The sequence below is a fragment of the Cydia pomonella genome, chromosome 2 (genome assembly GCF_033807575.1).
Source record: "Cydia pomonella isolate Wapato2018A chromosome 2, ilCydPomo1, whole genome shotgun sequence".
Classification (NCBI taxonomy): domain Eukaryota; kingdom Metazoa; phylum Arthropoda; class Insecta; order Lepidoptera; family Tortricidae; genus Cydia; species Cydia pomonella.
In genome coordinates this window covers 35,170,375-35,194,435 of record NC_084704.1, presented here as the reverse complement: position 1 = coordinate 35,194,435, position 24,061 = coordinate 35,170,375, and the positions used below count along the sequence as shown (strand labels likewise).

General features: G+C 36.8%; 1 protein-coding gene and 1 non-coding gene across 10 annotated transcripts in view; one reads left to right on the top strand and one right to left on the bottom strand.

Moving 5' to 3' along the window:
* Window positions 1–24,061, top strand: part of LOC133515575 (CUGBP Elav-like family member 4) — a 674,434-nt gene that overhangs the window by 401,603 nt on the left and 248,770 nt on the right. For 7 of the 9 annotated variants that reach the window (XM_061848145.1, XM_061848152.1, XM_061848147.1 and 4 more), the window contains exon 3: window positions 19,064–19,189. In XM_061848145.1, coding sequence (XP_061704129.1) covers window positions 19,064–19,189 — 126 coding nt within the window. Of the gene's footprint in view, window positions 1–13,433; window positions 13,470–19,063; window positions 19,190–24,061 lie in introns of all 9 variants that reach the window. The other 2 variants (XM_061848149.1, XM_061848148.1) reach the window with 1 other exon arrangement.
* Trnaa-ggc (transfer RNA alanine (anticodon GGC)) lies at window positions 16,718–16,789 on the bottom strand. The gene has a single exon. It is a non-coding gene; the product is annotated as a tRNA-Ala (tRNA).

Genomic DNA, 24,061 nt, shown 5'->3' with positions numbered 1-24,061 from the left:
AGGTACGCTCTTTTTACGTTATGCATTCATTAATACAAATATAAGAACATACATAAAAGGTTTCAAGAAAAGTCTATATTGTCTATTCCTCATAACAGCACTTGTGCTTTAAATCGCTATAACGTTACTGCGATTAATGGCTACCAACCTAACAAAATTAAAACTAATAAAGTTTTAAACTAAGTGCATTGCTGCCAACTTACAAAATATTCATTTGGTTGCATAGTAAAAAAACAATTACTTCATAAGTCAGAAACACGCATGTGACACCCGTAATATAGCAACATCCATAGACTACGAAGACCGCTTAGCGTTGCTTGTTAGTCTCCATAGACTACTGTGGCCAAAATCGAGAAAACCGAGAAAATCGTTGTATAAGTAGGTCAAAAAATGCTCGTGGCGTATTCCTTTACAATGTTCGCCTACGCCTTCGGCTCCGGCTCATATAGTAACTCACGCCACTAGCCTTTTTTGACCCTTCTTATACAACTGTCGCATAAAATACTATTAGTCAACCATTTCATAAAAAGGATAAAAAAAGACGAGTGGCGTGGGTTACAATGTGAAGGAACATTGTAAAGGATCACGAGCATTTTTTGACCTAGTTATATAACGTTAAATACAATAATTTTTCAATGCCTACTAATTTTTAAATAAAGTAAAATTATTTAAAAAAAAAAAACTACGAGCGCGGGATACATCAAAATAGAAAACGTTGTCTATGGTGAAATTTGTTTTTAATTGTCGTTCACTAGACATTAAAAAAATAGTTTTTGTGAGTTGGCAGCGATGCGCTTAGTTTGAAAACTGTATTGATTTTGATTTTGTTAGGTTGGCAGCCATTAATCGCAATATCGTTTAAGCGCTTTTAAAGCACAAGGCACAAGAGCTGTTATGAGAAAAAGACAATATAGACTTTTCTTCAAACCTATTATGTATGTTCTTATATTAGTGTGCATTATTGTATAAATAACAGATAACAGTAGAGGAATACAAAAACTATATTCCACCAAAAACATTTTCATGTTGCCTATACAAGGCTCGCACTGTTAAAAAGTTATCAGAGCCCCTAGTGTAAATTTATTCGGATTCGAAAAGTGACGTATGCGTTTGCGTTAAGTCTCATTTCGTGTGGGATTTAGACACAGCGCGCCACAGCGGAACGTTTTGGAAACTCAAAATCCCATACAAAATGAGACTTAACGTAAATGCGTACGTCACGTTACGCCACCGAATAAATTTACACTAGGGGTACAGATCTCTTGATGAGCCAAGCTTCTAACTCTACAAGCCCTAACTTCACAAACCCTACACCTTAGACAAATTAAACAATCTCATACTTTTATACCCAGTAATTACGTATACTTTTTATGTCTTGTACGGTCACGTCTGAAAATATCGATACGAAGAAAGTTCCAAAAATATGTATACACGACTTTATTGCCCATACGTTTAAGGTAGTGAATACATATTTTTGGCACATTTTTCGCATCGATATTTTCAGACGTGACTGTACTAGAGATGTATGTCAAGTAACATTTTTTGCGATATCATCAACGCAGCAAGTTTCAATAATAGCTTTAGTTGTTTACAAAAGTTGTAACTAGTTGATATCACTTTTCTAATTTAGCAATTATGATAAACTTTCATCCTAATTAACCTAGAACTAAAACCCCTCTAACCCACCCATGTCCCTAAAGTCACACTCATATAGCGTTCACGGACTCGAAATTTCGGCAACGGCTCGACTCGTTCAGCAAATAACTTAATTCTCTAGCGAAACGCGGCGGTACGTAGTTATTTGCACAAGGTTCTATAAACACTTTAAATTGGTGTTGACAGTGCATTTACGGGGGTCGCTCCATACGCTGAGTCTAATGAATGGTCGGATTGGAGAGGTGCGTTTTCGGCCTGTCGTTGTCCATTCGTTACGTAATAGGATTGGTGGATGCGAATCTAAAAAATATCTAATACAGTCTTTTCATTCTAAATGGTATTTTAGAGTATTTTTATGTTTCTTCAGCTATCATTATAAAATTTTATTTAACTTGCCGTATTAGTTCGTATGTCATTTTGTTCTCGATTTCGATTGAGCTAAAAATTTGCTTACATGTATAAATCGGGTGACAATGCAATGTTATGGCACATTATTCGAGTTGATCTGATGTTGTAGACAAGAGTTGGTCATGTGTACTCTGTGATGAAACAACGCAACTTACTTGTGTTTACGGGTTTTTAGAATTGTCTCGATGAGTAACAGTTGCCCGTGGTAAGAAACTTTTAGCGACTGAAGCTTGGACAACAAATGAAATTAATACCAGAAGCTGATTAATTTGAAAACAAACTTTGACAACTTTGAACTCAAATACTAAGTATGAGGATAATTTGATAGTAAATGCTTATTTTATTTTTTAATACTACGTCGGTGGCAAACAAGCATACGGCCCGCCTGATGGTAAGCAATCTCTGTAGCCTGTGTACGCTTGAAACTCCAGAGGAGTTACATGCGCTTTGCCGACCCTAACCCCCCCCCCCCTCCCTCGTTGAGCTCTGGCAATACCTTACTCACCGGCAGGAACACAACACTATGAGTAGGGTCTAGTGTTATTTGGCTGCGGTTTTCTGTAAGGTGGAGGTACTTCCCTAGTTGGGCTCTGCTCTAGATCTGGAATGACATCCGCTGTGCTGTGCCCTATCACACAAAGCGAGATGACATTCACAATACCCATACCTCTCTTTTGGACAGTTTAAGGACGTACCCGGGTCCAAAATCAAAGCAATGTGTTTTTGAAAAGCAGGATCATGTAGCTTGTTTAATTATTAACAGTTAATTGAAAAACAATCCGTTTTTATTAATTAAGCAAAACAGAGGAATACGCGTGGACGTGACGTAATCAGGACATTTATAGAAAGTTATTTTTAAGCAGTTCAATACGAAGTGAACTCTGACCGTCCTTGAACCCTTGAACTTAATTGGCTCGTAACACGTGCCTGCGAAATACGGTATGTACAAAACAAATAAACTACATTATGCCCGAAACCTGGCGGTAATGTGTTTCGAACTTGTAACCGTCAGATTAAGAAAACACGTGCAAATAATTGTCAGATTAAGTATTATTACAATTATAGCATCAACGTGGACCAAATGAACCAAATTCAAAAATTACTTAAAGATTTTTTGATTGCCCACCAACCAATGGACCAACATAGACGGCTAAAAGTGGTTATGGTATGGTCCACGGGTAGAAAGATATCACTCATATAATAATAATAATAATAAGAGAGACTCTCGCTAGGTGGTCAGATGCAGAAGGCGGTGATCTTGGACACGGCGCGGATAGTCCGCCGGTTCCTCTCTCTGCGGCCCTGACCACCGGCAGCTTGGGCCCTGCCCCGCTGCTGGCGGCACCCTAGGTTAGGTTTTTTATAATGTGTTTATATATATTTTGTATTGTTTTGTAAGTGTTTTTATATTTTACTTTTATATTCATATTATAAATGACCTAGCCTAAGACCAAAAATAAATAAAGGGAATAATAATATTCTTTATTGTGCATAACGAACACATGATTAAATACAGCAATTAACATAAAAAAACTAAGCAACAACAGGCGGTCTTATCGCTAAAAAGCGATCTCTTCCAGACAACCTTCAGGTAGTAGAAATTACCGTAAGGAAGAAATATGTATAAGGGTAGCAAATATAAATGGAGAACCAGAACAGAGGAAAAAAATAAAACAGCACAAATATATGTATAACATATAAATATATATATAAATATGATAAATAAACAAATATATATATATAACATATACCATCATATCATATCTTAATCTGACACGCTTATGTTACTAAAAAAAAATCTCCTACCGTGTTTGAGCTGTATAATCCGTTAAGGTTGGTGCGCGTGGAAGGCGCACGACGACTCATGTCAAGTTAGAATTATAACAATATCTAATCTTTATTGTATTGTAAAATGTGAATACCGCTTACACGTGATTCATCGCTACACGTGGCAACCTCGACCTTTCCTTTTAGGTAAATCACTTCATCCTCGTATTTGGAAAGGGTAATATTGCAAGACATAAACGCTGACACATAATATGAATATGGGGAATATTAAATATGGAATGCTAGTTCTTTTCCTACAGAAGATTTGCTTGTATTTGCAACACGTTTCTATGCTTTCCTTTACCTTTTACGAGCCCCGATGAAAATTATTTCGTCTAGTTTCACGCAAAAAAAGGTTTTTTCTAAAAAAAATATACATGTAGATCAATTGATTCAGTAATGGGAACCATAATAGTAATGTTTTATCTAGTTTATTTCGATCGTGTAATAAAATCGCATGAGACTTATATATCTGAAAGAAAAAATAAATTTTATAAACGTTGTCCAAATTATATGGTCCTCTCCTACAGATACTTCTGCGTGTATGGGCTCGAAAAAAAATTGTTAGTACCTACATTGGCAGACCCGCGAGCCGTATTGCTTTCCGTAGTATTAAACCTTTTCTCAAACTTGCTATGAAATTATGGCATGACTTACGTCAAATTAGGTCTGGAAATACTACATATCAGGTGCGACGAGTGAAGATGATATGTAAAGGAATTTCATACTGCCTTACACACCTAAGACTGTAAAGCAATTTTCTTTTGTTTTTTAACATCAAATTGTGACACAACGTCTTGGCATTCAACCATCAACAAATATAGGTACGGTACAGTGATTTGTTGTGCATATTCGTTGCTAAGCAACGGTGGTGGCGCATCGCGCAGGCGCGCGGACCGCGCGTAAGGTTGTACACCGGCGGTAGAGTGGCGAGCCGAGTAGGTCAAATTGACTACATTTTTGTTTTAATTGCAAGTTTGAGAAAAGCACTATACAAATCTCGGCGAGAAACGGGGTTGCCGGCCGCGTATCTCTATCCGGCTTCGCTACGCTCAGCCGTCTATATCTACATGGCCTGCAACCCTACGTTTCCCGGCCTCTATAGTAGTGTACTATTACACATAACATTTGTTTTCTCTTAGTACAAACGGTATTTTTGTATTGGATTTAGCTACTGTATAAAATTACCATTACACAAATAAAATTAAGCTATATTAGTATTAGCATTAACAATTAGTGATTTTTAAACTAAACATAATTTTTGTATAAGCTTGGGAACCTCAAAAAATGGTCTGACTAGACGAAAACATATGCATCAGACTCGTATATTCCAAAGTAGCTGTTACCTGTAACTTCGTTGGTTTTTTTTTTCTAAGTTGTAACACAAGCTCACAACTTTTAACCTCTTTATATTTCGCAAGCGCAAGGCTGTAAGATTTATCTTTCATTCCACAAATTACGCCGTCCACCATTGATCCAAACCCTATTCCAACGCGCAACACGTCAGAATGGACAAGGTTTGACGTGTTATTATTTATTCAATCGAAACTCAATCTTAGTAGCAATAATTCTTAGGGAGCGTCGTTGCGAAAACTAAAAGGTATTTTAACGTTCTGAAAGCTAACGTAAAATGTGGTTTCTGTTTTGGATTTTAAACTAATATATTTCTAAAAAAATATTCAGATTGTTTATGCCGTAGCCGTTGGCCCCGGGTTCAAATCCTGGTAGGGGCATTTATTCGTGTGATGAGCATGGATATTTGTTCCTGAGTCATGGGTGCTTTCTATGTATTTAAGTATTTATTGTCGGAAAGCCTAGACTGCCCTACAACAAAATACTGGGTCGAAGTCGCCATTGGAAGGGCCAAATAGGAAGTTTTTTTGTTTTTATTTGGTTTTTGTTTTTATTTTATGTGTTTTCTCAAACTAACATAGTTATTAAGTCTAGAGTATAAGTACTAACATAATATGGATCTTTGATCTGAAATAAATATATTTTTTTTTTTATAAATATTTATATATTATATATATCGTGGCCCTCTACACAAGCCTTATTGAGCTTACTGTGGGACTTAGTCAATTTGTGTAATAATGTCCTATTATATTTATTTATTTATAGGCTGAAATCGCCGTGGTACCATTGTTCTTATTATAGAGTTGTACTAAGGCCGAGAAGGCTTCAGAAGATTACAAAATTACCTGAATAATTAAAGCATAAAACTGTTGTCAATATTTTGAAAATATAAGCTTTTTAATAAAAGTAATTTTGCTAAAAATTGTACTTTATTAAACTAAAAGATACTTGGTTGAACAATTCTGAACTTACAATATAAAAAAACATAGGTACACTAACCTAGAACACATTACACTATTTTACTGCTCACTCGTAAAAAACAAAAGATAAAGTTAATCTAGAACTTGAACTCCACCAACTACAACTATTCCGACTAGGGTAGGTAGGTGGGTCGGTAGGTGCCCCACGGCTCCCACCACTGGCCCACTTTCAGACCCATCTCGTTACGTATGACGTAATCAGATAAGGCCTTGATGAGCGCGGAATCCCTTTGAATTGACTATCAGCTGTCATTTGTATAAATAATGATGCGTTTTGTTATTTCATTGTTTTGGTTTGTGGTGTGGCTATAGTGATGGTAGTACAAGGAGATACCTACTCTTTTTTTACTCCAGTTTGTAAATCTGTAGTAGTTTTATTTGCTTTTATTTTTTGCAAACTAATCTGTTATGTTTGGTGGCTAAAGTTGTGATTTTGGAATGAAGTAATAAATATTTTACCTATACACCTTTGACGTTTTTTAAGAGGAAATAAATTAAGTATATATTATTCACTTCGAAACTAAAGTTATAATTATACGTGAGATTATAATATATTTTATTTAAAGTTCACTTTTGATTCTGTTTTTGTACAATATCTCTTGTCTACTCCTAAATTAGTTTAATTTAATTTTTTTCAAGCTCAACATATGAGAAGAATAATATTTACTTTTAAATTGTTTTTTTCTTGCCTGATATACTTTTCTAAATAGAGACTAATGCTCCATACCAATAAACCATACTTACGTCAACTAGCTTTTAAAAACATTCCTTAACAACCCACCAATACAAATGTCCACTCTACAATCAAAAACAACTCACAGTACAACAACGTCGAAATATGAAAAGTGCCTGCTCCGAGCCTGCTTTGTGAGGAGACACCTGCCCCGGCCCAATTACCAATGTAATTGGCTATTCAACTTGGCGCGATGGGGCGAACACAGCATCCCTAATTAATGGAATCAACTGTACATTGAAATTTTCGCTGCGCTCGGTTGTTAAGCTACTGGCTGTAATTGTGTTATTATGGCATGCTAAGGAATGGAGTGTAGTTTTTAGTTGAATTTTGTCAGTTTATAGTTGAGTTTTTAGTACAGTTTAAACGTATTCATGTTGAGTTTTTAAAACTAATTATTTTACTCTTAATTCTCCACAACACAAGCCTTATTGAGCTTACTGTGGGACTTAGTCAATTTGTGTAATGATGTCCTATACTATTTATTTATTTATTCTCATGATAATTAGATTTTAGGTCATAAATATATTTCATTAAAAAACTTTTCTGATTCTGTTATTGTAGAATAGTTCCTGTCTACTCCTAATCGAGCTCAACATATGAGAACATTAATATTGTCCTAGATTTTCGCGATACACATGAAATAAAAGTATGAAAACGGATTATATTGAGTATAAAGTATATATATATATATATAGTCCTCCTCATCGTTTTCGATGACGGCGACCCCAAATAAACACATTATAGACGTTGTCTAGCATGAGCCCTAATGTGGCTGGCCAGGCCGAACTTGCTCTTAAATACTCTATTGCACGCGTGACAATAAAGTTGGCCAGCTGCGTTGAACGTGTACACGTAGGAGGGCTTAGGTCTCTCTTTCCGAAAGAAAGAAAAGAAAGAAAGAAAGGAAAGAGAGACCTAACATGATAATACACATGACACGACCCGATCTACAGACTACTCTTAGAGTCAAACCGAGAGAAGTTCGCAGCGATTTTGATAACCCAAACACTGCACGGGCTTAAACGTCAAACTTCTATTACATTATGACGTTATTTGACACTTGCTATCAACACCGCTGCCAACTTATCTTGGTCCGACTACCTGTTTTTTTTATAACATTGGTCGGGTAATGATCTCCATCCTAATCACGAAAGTCATTATTTTCCGCTTCGCATAAAATCATTATTAAGAGCCCTCTTCTGCCCGTAGTTCAACTTTATCGTTTTTTGTAAGCACCCTTAAACTACGCTTAAAAGCAATTTTTAATATAAAATGTTTACAGCATAATTAATCCCCTTGTAAAATACTTCCGTTAAGGTGGATTCTGGAGTTAAAGATATTTTTTAATTTATTTTTTCGAGGTATTTCTTCGATGTTAGAAACATACTATATAATAATATAATACTTACAATTGCACTAATGTCATGCAGTAATATACCATCACACATTCACACGTACCTATAAAAATATTATTGAATAGTTATTTGTGCAACAAGAGAGGAAAGTTGGTTTTTCTTGCGAGTGTTGATTTTGAGTCCTGAGTAAGCGAAAGATTCTAAGTTAGAATCTTGAGCGTAGCGAGGGACTCAAAAACACGAGATGTAAAATAAATTTGCTCTCGTATGACATATACAACTTTTCACCTCAGTAGTGAGAAAGCTTGTCTCACTCCCTGGAGTGAGGAAAGTCGCACTTTCGTCACTTCCCGGGGTGACGAGAGTAGGCTTGTTCGAGCTGCTGAGGTGAAAATATAATTAATTACACCAAATATTCAAATCATAAAAACCCATTCCAGAGCACCGTTGAATAGGTTTAAAAAACAAAAAACAGCACATTCCAATTATAAATTCAACTAAAAACAGAAGCGTAAAGGCGGGAACACAAGGAACGTGTCCCGAACCCGCAACATTGTTCGGAAATATTAGAACCATACTGGTCATTAAATTCAGATTTATACGGCCGGCCGGATATCTCTCCCGCGCGACTCTCCTAATGACCACCTAAATTCAGATAATTTCCAGCTTGCTACTCGTAATAAAGCTGGGTACACATCGGGAATTAGCTTTTTTTTAACAGCAGGGAAATTGGTATGAATGGGATTGGGTGATTCTTTTTTTCATTTTAGATTATTTTCTGCTTTCTAATAAAGATGGGTTCTTAAAGGTATAACAAAGTTATGTCAGTTGTGTGGAGGTCCTAAAGTTTTTTTTTTAAACGAATTTGTTGAAAGTAGAATAACTTTGACGGAACCTTACCTAAATATATATTATTAAAATACGATTTTTATATTTTGAGAACCAATCCGAGGAGGGCACAATAAAAATAAACTAACTAATTTATTAAATAAAACTAAATTAAAACTAAAAACTAATACTAAATAAAATTAAATATTTCTAAAAAATTTGGCCCCTTTGGCATGGTGCCGAGGATGCTGGCAGCATTTCCCCGCTGTATAGCGATGCTAATACGTTGTGCGAGAAAGCTGCCAGCTCTTCGGTCACCTATGAAGTCGACCAACCTTTTAGATAATTCAGATTAAAACATAATAGCTTTATTAAACGTACCTGTAGTTAACACTTAGAGGTTTCGTATATTCGCTATATAATTTAGAAATATAAAGTACGACGCCATATATTTTCTGTGTAACAAATGAGCGATCCACATTATTTCCTAAAGCAATACTTAATAAGTTAATAGTAAAAAAAATAGATTATAGGTACAGTTAAGTGCAAAAATATGTATTGAAAGAATCGTCTCATAAATATGGTACTACGCTCTTATTACACTGGAATAAGATGCTGTGGGACATATTTTTGAGTAAGACGTGTACACCCATATTTTTACACTTGACTGTACCTGCCTATTTACACAACGGAGAACATTTTAACACTTCTTAAACACTTTTAACCTCTTATGTAAATTATCACGCATTTAAAAAGTAAACCGACCGTATACCGACCCCAGCTTAACGCCTCGGAACCGCGCCGCAACCGCACCCAAACCGCAACTCGTTAAGCCTACGGCTAAGCAGTTTTTGCTGAGAGGTGCTTCACTATGCAATCACACTCTGAATTCAGGTGCCAATTACGTCGAACAGTTTTAAATAAGAAAGTGTAGCTTATACAGTTTCAATTAAACTTTGGGCGACCGCTAGATGGTGGATTTGCACTGAGCGAGTTGACGAAAAATAGTATGAGCGATGTTAACTGGCGCGGATTTGGCGCGTGCGTCGGATTTGACCTACAATGACACCCGCGTACGAGCACCCGCACTAGCTTGCGGACGCCGTTACACCTAAATTACAAACAGGCCAATTCTAACGTACTCTGATATTAAAAGGATGTTATACAGATATCGTGCATTCACTCGTACTTATCCGTACATTACCGCGAGCGAGACGCACGATAACTAACATACATCATTATGATGTTAGTTCGACGACCGGTTTGGCCTAGTGGGTAGTGACCCTGCCTACGAAGCTGATGGTCCCGGGTTCAAATCCTGGTAAGGGCATGTATTTGTGTGATGAGCATGGATATTTGTTCCTGAGTCATGGGTGTTTTCTATGTATTTAAGTATTTATATATTATATATATCGTTGTCTAAGTACCCTCAACACAAGCCTTATTGAGCTTACTGTGGGACTTAGTCAATTTGTGTAATAATGTCCTATAATATTTATTTATAATATTTATTTATTTATTTATTTATTTATTTATTAGTTACGTTCGAATTGGGTTCATAGTAATACGGTAAACTTGCTTACATATTACAGTTGCGCATTTATCTGACCAACGGCCCGATTAGAAGAATGATTAAGACACGTTTAAGATCTTGGAAAGATCTTTAAAAGATCAATAACTAAACGACATGTCAAAATTAATGTTTCTTTCGATTCCGCTGTGATCCCAATAAGATCTACGATATTTCTAACGTCAAAGTGACATTGGTTGCCCGAATCGAGGTGCTTCTATCAATTGTACGACATACAAACGATATCTAAACCAGAGCTTATCGTTATCGTATCTCATTCTTCGAAGTGCAAGTAAATGTCTTTATTTCGTAACATTCGATTGGTAATTAATAACATATGATTACTCCCTCGTATTCATAAAGGCGTGTTAATATGGCTAACAAGGCCATTACTGTTTGACCGAAACGCCGGTAATGGAACCAACTACAGTAATTGCGTGCGTTTAGCAAATAGGTAACTGGTATTTATAAACGACTAATTAAGAGATAGACATCAGTTTTATTACTATTAATTTTGGTGTAGCGTTAGGTTATTAAAGGTACGAGTTTTAAGACTTTTAAGACAAACTTCAATTTTTTTAAACTAATTAAGGGCCCATTTTCCAGTTAACATTTGAGAATGGCTCATGAGAATCGTGTTAGTTCGTGTCATCCACGACGACGCGTAGATTTGTCAAATCTAACCTTTAACAACATAAAAATACGTGTCAAATCACTCGTCTTCATGAATGACACAATATATCAATCGAATAAATCCTATCCGTCTTAAACTGGGGACTGAAAAATCGGTACTCAAAATATATTTTTTTACTCATAGACAACGCATATCCTATTTTAACAGACAGACAACCCATAGCTTAAACCGTAGGACGACATTGAAATTGAATTTTTTTTTCTTCAAATATTATCCGAATAAACGTAGGTTTCCAATTTTGGCATCTTCTGTGGTTTAAAAGTTCTGCAATATTTGTCAGTATTTATCCTTCTAAGGCACAGTTATACTATTACAAGAAACTGGTGCAAAATTTGCTAGTGAATTTGAACCTATATAGTATGAAATAGAGTTGATTTTGGGCAGGGTGAAAATTTTACGAAAGACAACAAATGCAACTCTATTCCAATTGATAATTATTTAATCTAGTCCTCTACTGATATCTATCATTTATACATTCTCCTCCTCTTCTTCCTCGCGTTGTCCCGGCATATTGCCACGGCTCATGGGAGCCTGGGGTCCGCTTGACAACTAATCCTAAGATTTGGCGTAGGCACTAGTTTTTTACGAAAGCGACTGCCATCTGACCTTCCAACCCAGAGGGTAAACACATACATACACATAACATGTACATTTATACATTTATACATGAACAGTAATATAAGAACCTACGTAATAGGTTTGAAGAAAAGTCTTTATTGTCTATTCCTCATAACAGCATTCGTGCTTTAAAATCGCTAAAATGATACTGCGATTAATTGCTATCAACCTAACGAAATGCTGTTACTCACGCCACTCGCCTTTTTTGACCCTTCTTATATAACGGTTGCATAAAATAATACAATTTCATAAAACTTAATAAGTAAATAAGTAGGTCCGTGATTTTTCCGAGGCTATATAACGCGGCTTTATTTAGAATTTAGTATATAATCATATTCTGAAGTTAGAATTACATCCATATTTACGGACCGGGTTCCAAACTGTTCAAACTGGACGCATGTAACCCATCAATAATACGGACCCCCATAAATCGCGGCACAATGCGTGATTGATTAGACAATGTTATTACACTTTAATACTCGTACGAATTTGTTATATTCGCGTGGATTTATGTTTAGGTTGCTGGTCCACAGATTGAAACCCTTTCTGGGATAACGTAACTAAGAACTCGAGTCATTTAAATCCGAATTACTGGACTCAGATTTAGGAGGCTAACCCATGGTTGAATTCATTCGAAAGCGTCAATTATTGACGCACAAATTTATTTAAAATTTACAGTTGTTTTACTTATAAGCATCGAATATCAACGACATTTTGACGACCGGTTTGGCCTAGTGGGTAGTGACCCTGCCTACGAAGCTGATGGTCCCGGGTTCAAATCCTGGTAAGGGCATTTATTCGTGTGATGAGCATGGATATTTGTTCTTGAGTCATGCGTGTTTTCTATGTATTTAAGTATTTATTAATATTTATATATTATATATATCATTGTCTAAGTACCCTCAACACAAGCCTTATTGAGCTTACTGTGGGACTTAGTTAATTTGTGTAATAATGTCCTATAATATTTATTTATTTAATATTTATTTTGTGAGATTTGGACGTGTGTGGCATCCAAATCTCACACAGCGGGGGTTATTTATTATTTTATTTTTGTACGCGATTCTATCCCGTTATATCGTAACCAGGAGCCCGATTCAGATTTTAATTTCTTGATCTTAAATTGTAATGGATTCCATCTGTCACCTGTCAAAAGTGGAATTTCTGATTCAGAATCGGTACCTTTGAAAGCTGACAGATCAAATCCATAACGTTTCATATCCTGATTGTACACCTCGAATAGCTGGAGCACCGACATGGCCGCATTTTTATCGCCTGTCATGCGTCATTTTCGCATTTACCTTGTTAGAACGAGGCAGACGATAAAGAGGCGACCATCTTAGCCCTACAGGAGTCAAGATACAATCTACCCGTTCCGACCCATGTGTAGCATGTTCTTGTGTTCCAGGGGGCGCTGCGAGGAGGCGTGCGTAGGCGATCGCAGGTAGCGTTTAATGTGCGTGCTCTAGGCTGTACTGTTGTCACTGTCTGTCTAATAGCGCGCGGAGTGTCCACGTCGAATCTAACGAGCCGCCTTGTGATAGCCCAGAAAAGATACGGTTACGTACTAATTATAATAGCCTGATTTTTTTTATTTAAAGTCAATATCTGGAGATTATTTTTGGATTAGGGCTATAGAGATGTTTATATTAGTCTACATAAATAGCAATCGGAAAGAAATGAATTATTGGTAGTTTTATTTGCAAGCATAGCGACACTTTTGTCTTAATTTATTAAAAAAAAAAAAAAAAAGAAAACTTACAAAAAAAAAACACTAAATTTACAAATATATAGCGCAGGTGATACACCGATACAAGTCTTATTTTGCTAAAACATTTACTTTAACAATTTTTTTTTAACATGTTACGACCTAGATAATACTTTTTCATAAAAAACCAAGAACAAAAAATGTTTATAATTTGTGCATACAAACTTGTATCGGTAAGCGTTTAATCATATTTTGTTGGATTCTAGGTCGTATAGCAAAAAAAACTGCTATTATAACTGCAATTACTCGCGGTCCGTAAAATGACTGGAGTATTCCGTAACCGAGCGTAGCGTAGCTTTATGTTTTAGACTGCCAGCTGTTTTTACTAAGAGCCACGTAGTTCATAAGGCGTGTTCGAAAACTGGATTCGACTTGGAAATACACACTCACTGTGCACTTAGTTATCGTCGTGCTGTAAGAGATTTGTTTTCGTATTCATTTTGGAGAAGTAATTAGTGTGGTTTATGTTATTTTCTTTTTTTTAACGTCGATTTCTGTAAAGAGCGCCCAAAATTTTGGACAGTGATAAAATTGGGTTTGATCGCAGCTCGAACAGAAATCTTGGAAATAACAGCTCCCTTAAAAGCTAAAAGAGGATTCCGTAGTGCACTAATCGGTTTTACCCTGTGTGTTACCCTGCCCGCTGCGGAACCCTCCTCATTCATGAAATCACTGCAACGTTAGTGTAATGTGCTAATTATGTGTTGAACTGGGTTTTGATTTTGTTCGTTGTTTTTTTTTTTAACTAAAACTGTGTGTAATCTGTGTTTTTATAGAGCTGTTGTTTGTTGATAACAGCTGTAGCGTCGGGTCAACTTTCGTCCACTGAAAAAAAAAAACGCAATACTGGCCACTAAACGATTTTTTTTCTTAGTGGCGAGTACTTGCTAATATGTTTAGACTCTTTCTTCTTCTAACATTGACAACAGTAAACTTAGTGCGCGCGCATACGGCGCTGGAAACGCCCGCAAACCGCGCACACGCGTCTATACGCAGCCATTTTGTTGTAATTGGTCGCTAATTAGGCGCCAGTCATCCGTGAAATTGTCGGCAGCTGTGTGTGCGGTTACGGTGCCTATTTCTCGTTTATGAAAAAAAAAATGTTACGCCCGAATAACACCGATAAGCAGGGTGTTTTGATGTTCTGTGCAAGCCTTATAAGTGTTCTTCGGGCTTTGAAAAGGAAATGGCTAACGAATAGACGTGATTGGTATTTTCTTCTGATCCATTTTCATTTAACTTAAATATGCGTCTTTGATGCAAGAGGCATCTTAATGAATATATGCCAATTAGCTGCTTTTTCGCAATATGTTCTCAAACAAATGTATAGATTATTTGTGGCCATTTTCTTGCGTAGAATTGGGATTATTTGCAGTTGCAGACTAGCGGTTTTTAAGGAGAAGCGCCGTGTGCGCACGCCCTTATGTCATGAACGTCTCAAAGGTTCGAGGGTCATTGTATAGAGTATAAAAATATTATTGAATACGTGACGCATTATGTTACTATGAAAGATACAAAATAATCTACAAATTGCAATAGACCCTTAGACTAAACATGACAACGAAGTCAACAATATGTATATAGAAATACAATTGGCTACTTAACTGTTTTTTGTAAATAATGTCAAACGATCTTGATTTTCCTGAGGATCAAATGTCTATATAGGACTCATGGCATTTAAGCAACACAAAGATCAGAAATGAGAGTTAAAGTCTGACGCTCGCACTCGACGATTGAAACGCCTCTAACAAAATGATAAGGTGATGTGACGTCACATCTTATAAGTCTGTCCTAAATATATGGAAGATCAAGGAAATTGCCATTTTGACCCTCAAATATTGCGTTTATGTGTATAGTTGTCATACAATTTATTTTTCAATAAAATGTAAGGAATCGAATGGTACAAATTTTTTTTTTTTTTTTTGAGGTTACGGAGGCTTGTATTTTTTTATAAGCTCAATATAATTTTTTAAATTCCACTTTTTTATAATGGATGGCTCATTTTCTATCCATTTAACTAAATTTTGTTATAATATTCAACACGTGTCAAGTACCCAATTGCACATACTGAAGGGCTAATATTTGCATTCGAATTTAAAATGTATCACGGTTTTGTGTGTGACATGACAAACTTCGAATACGCCATGAGCCGCGTCCGATTCGGATCCGACACGCGAACGCAGTAGCCCTACAAGACAAAGGTCCACAAAGAAAGGGCTCATTTAGACAGCCCGCGAAACGGACGGCACAAAAATCATTTTTGGTACAAGCTTTTATCGCTAACTGTACTTTTCTTGCCACACTCATCTAATACTCATGGAGGCAATTCTACAAACATGGGCGTAGGCAGGTACAGCCCCCCCCCCCCCTTGGAGCTCAAATTTTACATATAATGTATGCCCATCTGCGGCGGCGATATCAACTGCCCCCCCCCCCAGTTCACTGGCTGGCTACGGTCTTACAAACCCCAAAAAAAATTAGGTTTCGTTGTGTTATTACAGAATTTGTGACCCGACTTCCATATGTATGCAAATTTTTCTGCTCAATCGGAAACCGGGAAGTAGTAACAGTTAGCCAAGATTTGACCCCCACAAATATACATACATACATCCTACTTGCTTGCTTGTAATTAAAATTATCCTATGATAGGATGATTATTTTCTTTTTCAGTGTGCGATATCATACGTGGAATTTACACGATCACTCGTGTATTTTCGTTACGATATCGTATATAAGTTGGAAGCTAACAAACTCGTACAATGTATATTATACAGATGTCAAACAATCAATCAAAATCATTCTGGCCTCGAATGTCCAATTCCCCGTACGTCCAGTCTCCGTATGTCCATTGCCCCGAACGTCCAGTCCCCGAATGTCCATTGCCCCGAACGTCCAGTCCCCGTATGTCTAACGATGATCAACTCTGGTCAACGTGGGACTCGAACCCACATCTTTGGATTGCCGGTCCAATGCGTTACCAATTGCGCCAGCTGACCATTCGTCATTCACTGCGAATTTAACCATTACAACTGTGACGTCACTAGCGACACCTGCACTTTAAAGTTTACAACCTTAAAGTTCGTACTATGAACTTAAATGATCTTTTAGTTCGTGTCGGAATCGGAACGGACGTGGTGTCTCGGATCAGTCTGTAGAGCGAGCATTTATCGTCCAATATGCAATAACTACCTAAAGTGAACTTTCCAATGACCTTGATTAAGATTAAATAATAATTCATTTCTAAAGGTTTTATCTTATTTTGATACGACCTTGAAGATCGCTCACACTGATTGCTGCTTGCGAAATGTAGTAAAAGTCACCATGATGATCGTCAAGGTCATATAAAAAGAAAGATAAAACACATAAAAAATTGTTTAATTAGAATCTACCTCCTAGATATTTTAATTCAAATAAAGCGCTAACAGCAGAATGACTTGTAAATAAAATGGACTTGCCAAGTCCATCACATATATGTACTCTAAGGTAAATATGGCTCACGTATTTTTAGTCACTCGTGCGACATTTTCGTGACCTCTACTCAACTACTCATGGACTGCTAGTAGGTACTTGAAAATGGAGATCTGGGCTCTCCGAAACATATCGCGCGAGTGACTAACAATAATTGAGTTGAAAGTTTAAATTTGGTCTGTCACATACAAACAGGAATTTCAATACACGTTTTGTTTCATAACGACTGGTATAGTTGAAATTTAAGGGTTTTATACTTTTGCAAGTAGAGAATATATATACAAGGTGCCCACGAGGAACCCGAGAAATTTTAACCATGCATGAGGCCAAAAGAAGGAAAAATGTTATATGAATTTAGGTCAATTAAAAAAACAATATTTTATTTTTTTCTAGTTTTTGTATGTATTTGTACATAAACGCTATTTGTAAATCTAAAATTAAAAAAAAAAACTTTTTTAAGCGTATTTTATTGTAAAAACTATTTTTTAAAGTGTTACTTGTCACTTTTTGACATCTATCAATAAGGATATTTGAGCTAGGTCCCATAGTGGCAACATCGCCATCAAAAAGGCGCTTTGAACTTAGTATCAATAAAAAAATGTTTTTTTTTTGTAAGTGGCTTTAACTCTGAAATTAGGCGAATTCCAAAAAAGTTTAAAGGAAAGTTTAGTCTTTAAATGTGATCTGGAATATACTGTTATAATCTATCACAATGCTCACAGGCACCATGTATAGTGTTTTTTTTTTACACGTAATAAATTTAGTAAATCTTATTTATTTGACAATTACATGTTTTTTAAATTTGACAGCGGATTTTTATGAGTAAAATCTAAAGTACATAGCTCTTGATATTGAATATAAAATAACAGCCAAAAATTAGATTTTTTTCAAATGTAATTATCATTACAAAATGGCGCTAAATAATTATGTACTTGCGAAATATCTTACAGAAAAATAAAATATGTACGTACGTATGGTCAAGGAATTTAATTTCAGTACAATTTACTGGAATTAAATTCTTTTACTGTACTTTCTAAATTAGACAGTACTCAAAAATTATAAAGGTATGGTCGGAACGTCAAAAAAGGGTCTATTCTTTAATTATAAAATTCAAAGGCAGTCAAACCTTCGGTCCTAAATACACTTTACCTATTAAAATATTTATTGGACACCATTATTATATTGTTTATGGCCAGCGACGCATGCTTCGTCACAAACAGAAATCTGATTCAGGTTTTAGGCTTCATCACCTACCAACAAATGTAATCCACAACAGACTTTGTCAATCTTAACCACTAAATTAAACTACGTAGTTTAAACTACAACTCAGACCGTAGTCGGTTCAAACGTCCTGTTGAAAATATTGTTCCTATAAAACTATGTAAAATGGGTTACTCACGTGATATTCAATGTATATAGTATAGTCGGTGCTCCTAGTAGAATATCCACAAAAAATCGGATCGGAACATGTCGAACGACATGATCCGACTTAATCATAAGTGAGAAACCGAATTTGAACTCCCATGAGACATTGTAACATGAAGCTTGTTTTACGGTTTAACTCAAGTATTTTTAGTCACTCGCGCAACATGTTTCCGAGAGCCTAGGTCTCCATTTTCAAGCACTAACAGTGCATAGCGCTCACAATTGGCGCACGTCACGTACTGCCACAATACAAGCCGACATGTCGCGCAAGTGACTAAAAACACGTGAGTTAACCGTAAAATTAGCCTCAAACGTGAGAAGCCCGACAAAACAATATGATGAAGTCTCACGTGAGTATTTGTTATTGTTTTCCACAGATCGAAAGCTGTTCGTGGGCATGCTGAGTAAACAACAGACCGAGGAGGATGTGCGGCAACTGTTCACGCCCTTCGGCACTATAGAGGAGTGCTCCATACTGCGCGGACCCGACGGCGCCAGTAAAGGTCAGTAAAAACTCAAAAAAACTCAAACATTTATTCAACAACTACGCCACAGGGGCACTTTTGCATGTCAAATTTTTACAAGCAATAAAATAATCTAAAAATTACAAATATGAAACCAATGGAATATTAGATACTTTATTGGTATACAGTAAAGTTGGAGATACTTAATTCTTATATAAGTAATCGAAAGACAAAAACAGAATGAAGTGTCTCACGTTAATAATGTAGCTCATGTAAGCTTAAACAGACCGGTCTCCACAAACAGCAGCACCCGTTCACGAATATGGCGCGTATCTCAGCCATCTACATAGTCATCCTTATCGCGTACAATGAAGGCGACCGTAAAAATAAACATTAAGTAAGTACATTCTAGAACGCATATTTTATTATTTTATATACTGAAAGTAATAAAAATTATATTCAAGTTACAATTAATTAAACATCCTAGTCGTAAAGTCCGTAGTAGCCATCAAAATTGACACTTTACAATCTGTACGTTCTAAAATCATAAATTCAAATTAACTCAAAACATAATATTTTATTCCGTAATAACTTTTACAACCATTCCCGATTGTACTAGGACTTATTATTTTATAATCTACGAATGACTAATAATATCTTGCGACTGGATTTTAATATTTAGTCATACTAATCGTCGTTTCAGTCGCGGCGTCTGTAAAAGCCCTTATTATAATTGTAGCACAAGTTAGATTCGACGGAACAACATGTTTGCTTTCAAATACATACGTCAGGGTTGACACAATTAGGTTGTATAATAATTCAGCCTATATACGTCCCACTGCTGGGCACAGGCCTCCTCTCATGCGCTAGAGGGCTCGGGCTATAGTCCCCACGCTAGCCCAATGCGGATTGGGGACTTCACATACACCTTTGAATTTCCGTGCTGATGTATTTATGCAGGTTTCCTCACGATGTTTTCCTTTACCGAGAAGCTAGTGTTAAATATGAAATGATATTTCGTACATAAGTTCCGAAAAACCCGCATTGGTACGAGCCGGGGACCCACGACGATCGGACGTCATATCCAGTCTGCCACCACCGCTCATAGGAATAGGTTATTGAATAAATAAAAATAACATTAAAGCCGTGTAAACTCAAGTCAATGAAAATTATGAGGTCTCGAAGATTAAGGATCTGTTATCGTCCAAATAATAGAAAAAATAAAAACATTTCTGAACCAGTGGCCCGGGTTGTATTACAAGTGTTATTTCATTTTATGAATTCACACTATTGTCTTAACAACATGTTTTTTAGGGTTCCGTAGTCAACTAGGAATCCTTATAGTTTCGCTATGTCCGTCTGTCTGTCTGTCTGTCTGTCTATCCGAGGCTTTGCTCCGTGTTCGTTAGTGCTAGAAAGCTGAAATTTAGCATGGATCTATAAATCAATAAAGCTGACAAAGTCGTAAAATAAAATCTAAATTTGTTTTTTTTAGGGTACCTCCCCTACACATAAAGTGGGGGTGAATTTTTTTTTTGCTTCAACCCTACAGTGTGGGGTATCGTTTGAAAGGTCTTTCAAAACTAATAGGGGTCTTCAACAAATTTTTTTTGATAAAGTGGATATATTCGGAGATAATGTGTCCCCCCCCCCCCCCCCTCCTCTTACTTATGAACCATAGGTCAAAAAAATCATACAAAAAAATCATAGCGGACATGATCAGTTTAGCAGTTTTGGGTTATAGCAAAAAGTTTCCCCTTCATAGTGAAAAGACGTACTATCCACAGTTCATCCCTTGGTTAATAATCTACTATACTTTAAGCTTTAAGCAGTTTAGCTTATTGTGATGGAAGAGTAACTACGGAACCCTACTCTGAGCATGGCCCGATATGCTCTTGGCCGATTTATTTTCTTTTATTCTAGCTTTTACTCGCTGCCAATTTGCACGAGGTGAATTCGCCAATGTCGATGTATGATTTTCACACGCAATGAGAATGATTGGTATAATATTTTCTACTTGTCGTTGAATACTAGAATGTAGTTGGGAAAATCTCAAAACAAATAATTGTTATGAACATGCAATTTATTTGAATATGGACTTTCTCATCGATGGGGTTGGTCGGTTGAAGTATTTTACAGCCGACAGCATAGGACAGTAGCCAACTCCATTTTGACTTAAGATAATGTATTTTCTGAAATCTTGGCAGTATTTTGGGCAGCCCTGCGTAAGTATACAGACGTACAAACGCGACAGTCAACCAACTTTAATTTAATCCAGAGCGCTCAAACCGCCTTTAAACTGAAGTAAACTATACCGCGTGCTAAGGCTTTTACGACGCCATTTTGGAGTGACGTAACGGCCATGTCTTAAACTTTAAAATGAACTCATTCTTATTAAAGAAATGACGCTTAGTATAAGGAATTCCAGGTTTTTGTCTCTATCACACGCGTGTAATTATGTTTCTGTCCCGCTCATTATGCCGGCGAACGATATTACACTGTGGGAGCGGGACAGTAAAATAATTATGCGCGTGGGATAGAGATAGCAACAGACGGCTCTGTGTACGATATTCCTTATGATAAGCGTCTTTTCTTTATTTCGGATATATGACCGGTAAATAGCTCATTTGACAAGTCACCTCAACTTAAATACGAGCCTATGAACTAATCAGTGAATGATAATTTTGTTTGAACAAAAAAAAAACCGGCCAAGAGCATGTCGAGCCACGCTCAGTGTAGGGTTCCGTAGTTACTCTTCCGTCACAATAAGCTAAACTGGAGCTTAAAGTATAGTAAATTGTTAACCAAGGGATGAAACGGTACCTTTCACGCGAGTTAAACAAATAGGCAAATTTGCTAAAACAGCTAAACTGAGCATGTCCGCTATAGTTTTCATTTAATGTCTTTCTTAAGCTCTACTTCCACGATTTTTTTCATATTTTTTGGACCTATGGTTCAAAAGTTAGAGGGGGGGGGGGGGGGGACACATTTTTTTCTCTTTCGGAGCGATTATCTCCGAATATATTCACTTTATCAAAAAATGTTTGTTGAGGACCCCTATTAGTTTTGAAAGACCTTTCCAACGATACCCCACACTCTAGGGTTGAAGCAAAAAAAAAATTCACCCCCACTTTACGTGTAGGGGAGGTACTCTCAAAAAAATTAAATTTTTATATTTTATTGTACGACTTTGTCGGTTTTATTGATTTATATATCCATGCCGAATTTCAGCTTTCTAGCACTAATGACTACGGAGCAAAGCCTCGGACAGACAGACAGACAGACAGACAGACGGACATGGCGAAACTATAAGGGTTCCTAGTTGACTACGGAAACCTAAAAAGAGGTACTTTTTTTCTCTAGATATGCTAATGATTTTTTTTTTATCAAGCAAATACATCTGAGAGCGATACTACACATTTTCCACGTCCTGTCGAAAGCGTAAATTTTACAATTTTATCCTTTAATATAAAATTTATTGTACCTATGCTAATGAAATAAATATACTTAAGCGGTTCACATTTTTCATTAAATTTATTATCCTTTACTTAATTATAAAAAGCTGACGTAACTCTTCAATCTTCATTAACAAAACTGAAACAGTTTTACTACGGGCGTAAAGAACAACATTGTTTAACCCAGAAAAAGACCCAACACACATTTAAAATGCTTACAACTTACGCCATTTTGCCACGAGATGGCGTAACGCGGTCTCTTCTAGTCGCGTAAGCGCCTTTTATGTAACCGTTAAGATTTTACGACGAACGCTCGCCATAATACCGTAACTGAGATTTTGATTGTATTAGGAATGGCTTTATAAGTAAATTGTGGAATGTGAAATTACATGCATTTAAAATTCTTAGGTGACTTTTTTTTTAATTCTGAAATCGCATTCTTGTAAAATATTAGTTGTTTTTCTTTTTTATTAGCAGGGAATAAAAAAGTATAAAAAAACATACACATTCCATAGCTATAGTCTGGCTAGCACAACTTGTCACTCAGTAAGAACTAAGAAAATTATACTTATCCCTTTCTTTTAGGTGATAGTACTAGCGTAAAACAAAGACAGTAAGATTTTCTCTGTCTATGTTTGAAACGACACAGTTTTAAATGAGAAACGTAGATTACATACAACATTAATTTGTGAGTAATTTTAGAAATACGAAAACTATAAAACGATATTGAAGAAAGGTTACATGTACATAGGTTAATAGTTTTGGGTGTGATTTTTAGGTTTGATGTTGTATCCATTTAAAGGCATGAGGGGCGTTGGCCGTTGAATGTTGCCATTTCGCGCTCATACTCCTCCAGGATGAGCAGGGTCTGCTGGCCGTCAGCGACCGCAAGCCTTGTCTCGATCTCAACAATGCGCGCGCGGAATGCACGCGCCCTGTCGAGCATCGGGCTGCTGCTGCCACTGCCGACCGGCTTTAGGGGAAGCGGGTGATTTGGCTTGGTATTTGTTTTGTTCGCAGTACCCCAGGCAGTTTGATTCTGGGGGAGAGGGTAGTGGGTTTGTGGAGGGAGTAGGGGGGGTCCTTGTTTTGAGCTGCGGGTAGTTGCTGGCGGAGATTTGTGACAGTTGGGGGCGGGGTGGGAGGGGGGGTCGGTTGGCAGCTGTTTGGGAGTTTTGATGGGTAAGTTTTGGTCCTGAGGCGTTGGGGCAGCCTCTGAAGCTGGCAGGGTGGGTCCCAGTCGTGCCGCATAGCGAGCACCCCACCGGATCACCTTCTTTCCTTGGGCATTTCCAGGTGGGGTGCTGGCCGGGGCACTTAACACATCTGGCAGGCGCAGTGCACATCCGCTGGGTATGGCCTCTACCCTGGCAGTTGTAGCATTGCACCTCCCAGTCGTGTGTTCGAACTTTTTTTTTTTTAATGGAGTGTTAATTTTCTTATAGTGAATTCCAAA